The sequence below is a fragment of the Alosa alosa genome, chromosome 8, assembly GCF_017589495.1.
Source record: "Alosa alosa isolate M-15738 ecotype Scorff River chromosome 8, AALO_Geno_1.1, whole genome shotgun sequence".
In the NCBI taxonomy this organism is placed as follows: domain Eukaryota; kingdom Metazoa; phylum Chordata; class Actinopteri; order Clupeiformes; family Clupeidae; genus Alosa; species Alosa alosa.
The window spans coordinates 5,791,641-5,801,448 of NC_063196.1; the positions used below are offsets into that span (position 1 = coordinate 5,791,641).

General features: G+C 43.1%; 1 protein-coding gene across 1 annotated transcript in view; it reads left to right on the forward strand.

Annotated features, from left to right (window-relative positions):
- The window catches only part of usta (uronyl 2-sulfotransferase a), a 91,654-nt gene extending 88,089 nt beyond the window's left edge, over positions 1-3,565 (forward strand). Inside the window, exons 7-8 of the mRNA XM_048251037.1 lie at positions 1-60; positions 312-3,565. The exon at positions 1-60 is cut by the window's left edge and continues 98 nt beyond it. Coding sequence (XP_048106994.1) covers positions 1-60; positions 312-616 — 365 coding nt within the window. The 3' untranslated portion in view covers positions 617-3,565. The remainder of the gene's footprint in view (positions 61-311) is intronic.
- Positions 3,566-9,808: the final 6,243 nt, after the last annotated feature.

Consider the following 9,808-nt stretch of genomic DNA (forward strand, 5'->3'; position numbering starts at 1 on the left):
TGCTGGAGCGGCTGCTACCTCACTACTTCAGCGACGTACTCAGCATCTACAAGAGCCCAGGTACTACACTAGACCCATACTAAACCCACGCTAACCTAGTAATACAATACAATCATACTAAAACTACTACCTCACTACTTTTAGTAAAACAATTCTGTTTATCCCCCCATTCCTCTGTTCTAAAGAAGTCCCGTTCTAAACCCCAATGTTTCTAGGGTTTTAAAGCACTCCCGTTCTAATCCCGTATGTCTCTAGTTTTCTAAAGTAGTCTGGTTCTAAACCCCTTCTCTCTCTCCTTTGTGGTGTGCCAGCCTTCTGGAAGATGGGGAACCTGACGGGAACAGTGCGGAAGCACACGCCAACCCCGGCGGCTCTGCAGGTGCTCTTCGGGCGCATGCGCTACGAGTATGACTTCTACAACTTCATCCGCGACCAGTTCCACCTGCTGAAGAAGAAGATCGGCCTGCGCTCTTCATCCCCTTCTTCCTCATCCTCCTCCTCCTCATCCTCCTCCTCGTTGCCCAGTCTCCTCAGAGAGCTGGCTCTCCCCACACAGCAGCCTCTGCTGGACGACAGTCTGCTGGACGATGATAACAGCTGGTTGGACCAGCCCTGAGCGTTGCCATGGAGAGCCAGTTGAAGGGGTGGGGCTGACCATGTTTGAGTGGGAGAAAGGGGGTGGTCTGTGACTTTCTCGGCCAGTCTGGAAGGAGGATTGCTGTACAGGAGGCGAGAGAACATTCCCAGGGTGCCATTGGGGGTGTGTGTGCGAATCTTGATTGCCCGACTTTTTAACGGGTAGCCATTTTTTTTTTTTTTTTTTTTTTAGAGAGGAACATAAGTCAGAGACAGTCTGTGTAACCTCCTGTACTGCATAGGAGAGAGCTCTGTGAAAGAGGATCGCTATATTTAAAAGGAAATGGAAACAGAAACAATACAAAGGAGAATAATTTTATCTATATTAATATTTTGTTCATTTCTCAATATTTTCTGTCCCAAAATCCTGTTTTCAGTGTGTCAGTTTTGTTTTTCCTCTTCAGTTGGTTTTTGTTATTTGTTTTTTGCCCTACAGTCTTGTGCTCTTCTGTTGAGACATGTGACAAACCTGTCCCTAACTAATGTTGTGAGTTCAGAAAGCTACTCAGCCTCGCACCAAGTACGATCAAGGAGCATCGCACTTACATGAGACAATATGTTTCACTCCCACAAACAACCTCAACTCCAAACACACATACTGTATCTTCATTAAAGCTCAATCGTTAAAATTAATCATTAAAGACCAAATCGTTTCCTAAAATTCTTTTTTAATGTTTGAAAATGTGTTCGACATCCTCTACTTGTCTCAGGGCCACCCTAAGTGCCACTGTCTATCAGTGAAGAGAAGTGGTCTCACGTAGCCAGAGCTATACAGCTGCAGGAGTCTGTAGATGACCATTTGTGTGTACCCATTGAGCAATTCTGTCGAAAGCAACTTGCAGTAGACTTAGGTAATCAGTAACCTACAGCTCTGGAAATAATTAAGACACTACTGCACATTTGTCTGACAGTTCTTAGGCAGCATCGTCTATTAATTGAATTTGTTACCAACAAATACTGTTGAAGAGTCTAGCCCTGTGAAAAGAGGGATGCATGTTGAAGTGAAACACACAAGTGCCTGTTTTACCCTGCAGCAGACATTCATTTCTAAGCACTCTCTGATTACAGCGTACAGTAGATACTGCTGCCCACACAAACCAGTGACCGTTACAAGACAACTACACGCAGTCTAGACAAATTCTCCAGCAATGACTAAACACAGGACCAAAGAAGCAGATGACTGAGAAGCCTACTCCCCACACCAGCCCACACAAAGCTATGATTGTTTGCACATGACATAACCACAGACTATGTTAGGCCACAGGCAGAGTACTTAATTAAATACACACACACACACACACACACCTGCCCACACAAGCAGTACCACTCATGGCTTGTTCCCTCCTCCCGGAACACGGTAAATATGGATTTGTTTACAAACCGGAAAAGATGATCTCTGAAGAGCCATGTCGACTGGCAAGGGGGGTGGGAGATCAAAGTTGGATCAAAGTTGCATGGCTGGTTGTCTGTAGATGGATACGCTATGGCTGAGCGCACCATTCTCTCTATTACAAGTTAGTTTACCATCAAAATGACTTTGAAGCTGTTTTAAAGTTATAAAGAAACTTGGATAGGATGACTTAACATGGCATACCTGGCCTTCAGGTAGGGAGCCCCCAAATCAAATACAGCTTTGTTCAACCCAAGTGTGACATACTGAGCTACTATGATATGAAGGCTCTGCTACACAGCTGTTTAGTTAGATAGAGGGTGATGGGAATGCTGAACTTCTGCTTGGTGGCATCCAGGCAAATCCCGAGGGGGCTATACTGTACATAGGATTCGAGATGCACCATAACGTCTGCAAAGAAACTCTTCCATTGACTTGTATGTATTTGATACAGCACCTCCTAAGGTACAAAGTGGTGAGCATGGTCTGAAACTAGCTGGTTAGCATGCTAACTGTAGTGGATAACTGGGTAACACAGAGCATCTGTGGGTATTTTTGACATTACATCAAAATTGTTATTTCTTCTCATTCTGGGGCTTTTCCTGAGATTTTTTTTACATTTTAAACTAAATGTCATACACATAGCCCCTGTAGCAAGGTAGGCTAATTTCAGAATTTCAGTTGCTCTTGACAACATTCTTTTTAGCCAATAGATTGGGGCAAAGCTGGAGTTTGGAGCATGGAGTAGGCTATGTGCAGATTTATAATTCTATAGCTATGCTACACTTTAAAACATGGCCAACTTATTTTAAGTTGAGGTGAACACCAATTACACAGACAACTCTTCAGACATTTTAAACACAATTCCAGTTCCGTATGCTTATCATTTTGTGTCATGTTCTACTACCTTGTTCATTCACACTCAGATCACTGCAGCAGCTTGAGGAGTTCATCTTCTATTTGACAAAGTTAAATCTGGTAATATATATATTTGGGGGAAAGTTTTATTTGGCTGGCATAATTACGGTGGACTGACAGTATAGAGAGATTAAACGTTTGAATTGCTGAGATACATTATCATACATAGATACAAATATAAATATGAATATAAATATAAACATACACATCATCATGCATAATCACAAACATCAGATGCAAGGTCACGATGTGATTGACAGGTGTACGTAATTCTTCTGTGTACAGTATGGATGTTTTCTTTCTCTTTATTTTCTGGAAAAAAATTAAAGGATTTTTTTTATTTATTGCTTGTATTCATTCCAGGTAAAACTCTCAGGAAAGACATATTTTTTTGTTTTGAGTTGATAATGTCAAGGTTTTTTGTTTTGTTTTCGTTTCTATTAAGATTACATTTTTTTGTTTGTTTGTCAAACTCCTTTCCAGTGCTCCTAACATAGATAGTAAAAAAATAATGTGTCCCAGAGTATTCTCAAATGACCACCTACTTCAGTCAGATTTGAATTCAGTGAAGAGAACCTATCCATTTTTATTCGACAGCTTTTGAAATAAATGTCATTTAACAACAGCATCTCTTTCTCCTGTCTATTTTCTGAGTGAACACATTACATTATGGGAGCTATGATTTCAAACGGAAGTGGATTGGATTTCCAAACAATTGCCCTGTGTTTTCTGAGATAATGAATAATAAAGTTGATTTTTTTTAATGAATGCAATACACTTCCGTAATTTTAAAACACTTTTAAAACAAATAAGCTGTAATTTTCTTTATTCAGATATACACAGGAAAGGTGTTAAGTTCCTTACGCAATAGGTAAAACATTTCCCCCATCGGCCTGTCAACATCCAACCCAGTCTAACATTACAGTACATAACATGTTGTACTCAGGATCCAAAAAGAACCTCCTTCCTGGTACAACATGCACTGCCAGCAGCCTGAATACCCAACCAAGTACACACAAGTAGGGTTCTTTAACAACCATTTATGCCCAATTGATGTTGGCTCTGAGCAAAGCCAGTGGCCTGAATGCCAAACCAAAGGACTCAAGCAGCAAACAGCATCATCAACAAGACTCAGCAGTACTGTCTAGCGTCCCGGACCCTTACATAAATCTCCCTGTATTGTTTGTATGTGTTCAGCATGTTATTGCATTGGACTTAATCCTGCACCCTTGGACCGAAGACATGAGTGCTACTGCCTGGCATCAGCATATTGCTTGGCAGTACACTCCAGTGTTGTGGAGTAATGTTGTTTGGGCATTTTCCCACTGTTATTGGGCAACAATGCATAATCCATCAGTGGGCAACTTATGATCAACCAATCCAAACACCAAGAATGGGTCATGTGATTTGCCTGGCAACATTGCTCAAAAAGTTGCCCCCATGAATCATCCATCATTTGTTAAGCACCAGAAAGTGAGGTTTGCCCACTGCCCAGTTTTCCCAGCTGATCCCTGCTGACCAGCAAGCAGCAACACCAGTATGATGCGAGCTTCTGGGTACCCAGATTACAACACCAGTAACAAACAGACACAAACTACCCTCTAGAACGGGTTTTCAACTGGTTGTGACCTAGGGACCACCATGTTGACTAAGACGCAAGACTAAGGACCACTATTGTGAGGTGTTACATGTAGGTGAACACAGTGATTCCCAGTGTAACACTACATTTCTGTACATGCTCAGGGACCACCCACAATACCACTAGAGGGCACTGGACCACTGGTTGAAAACTCTAGAGCTCTAGTAAACTCTGTTTACTCTAGTAAACACAGTTTATCCACCTCTTAAAAGAGTTTATTCACCAATGCAACTTTTAACATTCAAAAATCACACTGTACTATTCACATTCACAATATATACTGTACACTCATCAACACTCTAGAAACCATTTAATACCACTGGCATTGTTATAAACATTGGACAATAACCTCCTTCATCACCAAACATGTTCTGAATGCCTTTTTAAAAAATCCGGTACCGCATGGCGCCGTCCACCTATCCGTGATCACAGAATTCATAGTTTAGCCACCTCTTATTTTACCACTACATCACTGGTTACTACTACAGGTGGGCTATCCCTGTTACTTCTACAGGTGGGCTATCCCTGTTACTGCTACAGGTGGGATATCCCTGTTACTGGTTCTCACAAACAGGTAGTGCCCAGAGAAAGGTATACCTCCAAAATAAATATTTTGTTCCAACAGAACTCACATGACCTGACAGACAGACAGACATACAGACAGAGACAGACAGGCAGACATACAGACAGACAGGCACAGGAGTTCAGCACAAAGACACAAGGACCACCAGAAGATAGTCAGCAGAGTCACCAGAGCAGCGCCCACCAAGACCCAGGTAAGAAGATGATGGCCCTGACTGGAAAACAGGTGCAGAGCCACAGCTGCTGCAGAAGAACATTCCAGTGGGAACAGGAGGAGAGTTCTGTGGAGCAGGGAATGTTTTGTGGAATGTTTGTGCACCTCGATTTAGGCTGGGGTGGAGGAGGGAGAAAGGAGCCAAGACACAGATACTGTATACAGTAGGAAGATAGTAGGAATACTACTTAGGAAGGACATTGACATACAGTTAGACATACATGCTTGTGAATCTGATGATAACTTTTAGTTGCTTATTGTTGTCAGGTAACCTATAACCATTTGCAATCATTGTGACTATGAAGTGTGAATGCATGGCAGGAACAACAGAGGGCACTATTGCAAAATATAGCAATTTTATCCGTGTGTGTGTGTGTGTGTGTGTGTGTGTGTGTGTGTGTGTGTGTGTGTGTGTGTGTGTGTGGTGTGAATGTGTATGCAGAGACCAAATGGCATCACCTGTATCATCTCCAACTAAGCACAGTGCATAACTGAGGTGAGCCCTGACTGTAGGAAACCCATTGTCCAATACCACTCCTCTCATTCGCTCCTGTGTCTGCACTCAACAACATGACCACCACTTACCAGCAAAGGAGACTACCAAAGGTGTGTTACCTATTCACTGTAAGGTGGGGATCACATTGGCCAGTGGCAAGCTTAACGCAGACCATAATAAGTTCTATCTCTTTCCTATGGTAACACAAACGGTTTGCCTTAAGGGGGGGGATCACATTAGCCAACGGCAAGCAGCAGGTTTCCTATTGTTCTCTATGGTTCGGCAGTGGAACGGAACTTTCTATGGTTCTGCGTAACGCTAGCGTTGAACAAGCTGAGCGTTGAACTTGGTTCAACTTTCAAAGCGCAACGCAAACGTATTCATTCGACAAACCGTTTGTGTTGCTTAGGAACGAGATAAAAATTATTATGGTCTGAGCGTTGCGCTACTGTACGTTTGCCGCTGCCGCTGGCTGATGTTTAACCCCCGCCTAACTGAAAATTGAATAAGCTCGCTTTGCGCTTTGAAAGTTGAACCAAGTTCAAGGCTCAGCTTTGTTGCTAACGCTTATTAGGGTTACGCCAGCGTTTCCACCCTTCCGCTGCCGAACCATAGAGAACAACAGGAAACCTGCCGTTTGCTGCTGGTCAATGTGATCCCCTCCTAAGGGCTGTTTCAGACCAGGTGCGTGGTGTGAACGTTACGTGTCTGTTGCGTGGTGTGAACGTTACGTGTCTGTTGCGTGGTGTGAACGTTACGTGTCCATTGCGTGGTGTGAACGTTACGTGTCTGTTGCGTGTTAATTGCGTGGCGGCTGCGTGGCATTTTCTATGTCTGCTTACCAGAAGCGTGTCTGACACAGACACTGCGGTGGCCTCTCTGCCTTTTAAAACATCTCCTCATTTTTTTCTTCACTGTTTTGGATGGAAACGCTTCGAACACAATTGCGTGTCGCGTGAAAAATAGCCGTCTGTCCTAACTCTAGCATGCACACGTTTTCAATGCGGCACGAGCCATGTCTGAGACGTGCGTGTCACGCAGGCGGTGTGCAAGCTCTAACCTGTTAACATGGGGGAGGAAATAAAAACGGACATGCCACGCACCCGGTCTGAAACAGCCCAAAGAGGGACATGCTACATACAGTACCCTCTAGAATTATTGGCACCCCTGCTAAAGTTGACTAAAAATAGGAATATAAAATCATCTTTTGGAAATTGATCTTAATGCCTTAAGTAAAAAATGAGGAAATATCCTACCTTTAAGGACACCAATTTTCTTTGTGAATGAATAATGTATCATAAATAAATAAATCTTCTTCCTTAAAATACAGGGGTCATAAGTATTGGCACCCCTATGTTAAATTCCCATAGAGGCAGGCAGATTTTTAATTTTAAAGGCCAGTTATTTTATGGATTCAGGATACTATTCATCCTGATAAGTTCCCTTGATCTTTGGAATTAAAATAGCCCCACATCATCACATACCCTTCACCATACCTAAAGATTGGCACGGTTTTAGTTCGGTTAGCCAGTTCAGTTGGTTTAATTTGCATTGAGCTCAATGAGCATAAAAATAAAACCATGCCAATGGTTCCTCTTCCTTGTCAACTTTAGCAGAGGTGCCAATAATTCTGGAGGGTACTGTACTTTACTGCTTTACAGTAAGCAAGAGGTGGCCCTATTTGTGATGCTAGCATACCACAGCTGCAGACGAAGTCAGTCACATTGCTACCCGCAGTCAACATGAACAGTTTTATCCAGCGTCAGCATAAGAGACACACGTAACGGGCACAGAGACTTTGTAGGCGGGAGGCCTGTCCAGTTGTCAGATCACTCAGAGACCAACGACCCTACAAACGGGGTCATAGACAGTGGGAGCATAGAGATATTTAGGGGGTATTTTGAAGGAGAGGACCCCCTAAAGCCTATTTATAACATAATGGGCATCACATAAACACTACATGCTTTCCTGGGCCACAAAGTGCAGCAGCGCTGTAACACAGCACGGACATCGGGGGTAACCAGGGACGGATGTGGACATACAGTAGTGCTCTCATGCAGGACAAGATGCATGTAAGATGGTAAACACCAACAGAAGATGCTGTTACACTGTGTAACTGTGAGAGGGAGACAGAGAGAGAGAGAGAGAGCATGTGTGTGTGTGTGTGTGTGTGTGTACAGAATAGGAAACTCATCAGCAGTGAGTCAGGATGTGGCTCAGCTTTGAAGGAGCTGGCATCGTATGACCCTATCACCCCTCTTCCCAGACCAATAAAAGTGGAGGAGCAGAGCAGAGTGGAGTTGAGACTCAAATACATACAGACTACATTGGTTTGAGTGTATGTTTAGGTGTGCACATGCATGTGTGTGTCTGTGTGTGTGTGTGTCTATGTGGTACCAGCTTGACGAAAGCCAGAGAATCTTCTCTATGTGACCTTTGATCTCGAAGTACTTGCTGGTTGCTTGTGTGTAATTCCTCTGCCTCTCGGGGGGGTTTTCTGCACCTCAGCCTCTATCATTCTTCTCTCTTTCCTCCTCTCTGCATGCGTTCTCTCTTTCTCTCTCTCTACCCTCCCCCCCCTGAAAATGGAAAGTTGCCATGTGAGGTGAGTGATGTAGCACATGAAAGTTTTTTTCTGTTTCACCTCATTCATGTTTTACTTCATTTCTATTTCACTTCATTTCTGTTTTTATTTTGTTTCTGTTTCACTCTCTCAGATCCACTTTTTCTCCTTCACTCTGTTTTTTTCTCTGTCTGTTGTAGCTCATCACCATCCCCCCTCTCCTCACCTCTCCTTCTCTCTTATCCCCCCTCTCCTCTCCTCTCCTCTTGTGTTACTCTTTTTCATGTCAGCGTTCCTCTCTTCTCTTCTCTCTCTTCAACTCTATTTTGGTCTCTTGGCAGGACTGTTTGTTCGTGGCCAAGTATATAGGTGGCCCTTGGCCAATCACCAGAGGCTGGGAAGGTGGAGCCTGATAATATATTTCTGCCATGCTAGTTTCTTAATTTATGCCAGTCTGTCTCTCAGAAACACACACACACACACACACACACACACACACACACACACACACACATATTGTAAAACAGTACACACACACACACACACACACAGAGAGAGAGAGAGAGTGAGAAATTTAAGCATGAGTGGATCCTCTTCTTGGAACGGAGGGAACAGATCAGGTTCCTTTCACTCTTCTTTCTGCTACCCCTTTTTTCTCTCTCTCTGTGGATCTTACCCCCTTCTCTCTCTCTCTCTGTCTGTGGATCTTACCCCCTTCTCTCTCTCTCTCACTGTCTTTCTCTTCCTGTTTCCACACTTCCACTTCCACAGTACCGCTAACCCCTGTGACATGTCTTTACCTCCCTTCTCCTCACCTTTCTCTTCTCAATTTACCCATTTTTCAATGGGTACCCCAGTCTAAATGAATTTGTGTGTGTATAGTTCTGTTCTGTGGCTGTGTGTGTGTGTGTGTGTGTGTGTGTGTGTGTGTACAACCCCAATTCCAAAAGCGTTGGAACGTTGTGTAAAATGCAAATAAAAGAAGAATGTGATGTGATTTGTAAATCTCCAATACCCATATTTAGCTGTTAATATGACCTAGACAACATATCAAATGTTTAAAATGACAAATTTGACTATTTCAAGGAAAATAACGAGCACATTTTGAATTTAATGCTAGCAACACATCTCAAAAAAGTTGAGACGGTGGCAACAAAAGGCTGGAAAGTTGCATAATGGCAAAGGAGGAACAATTCACAAGTAGGTTAACAAGCACCACGATTGGGTATAAGAAGAGCATCCAAGAGAAGCAGAGTCTGCCAGAAGTAAAGATGTGGAGGTATTCATCTGTGGAAACCTATGTGGGAAAATAATGAAACATGATAAGAATAATGCTTCGTAACATGACATTGCGAAGCATTTGGGAATGT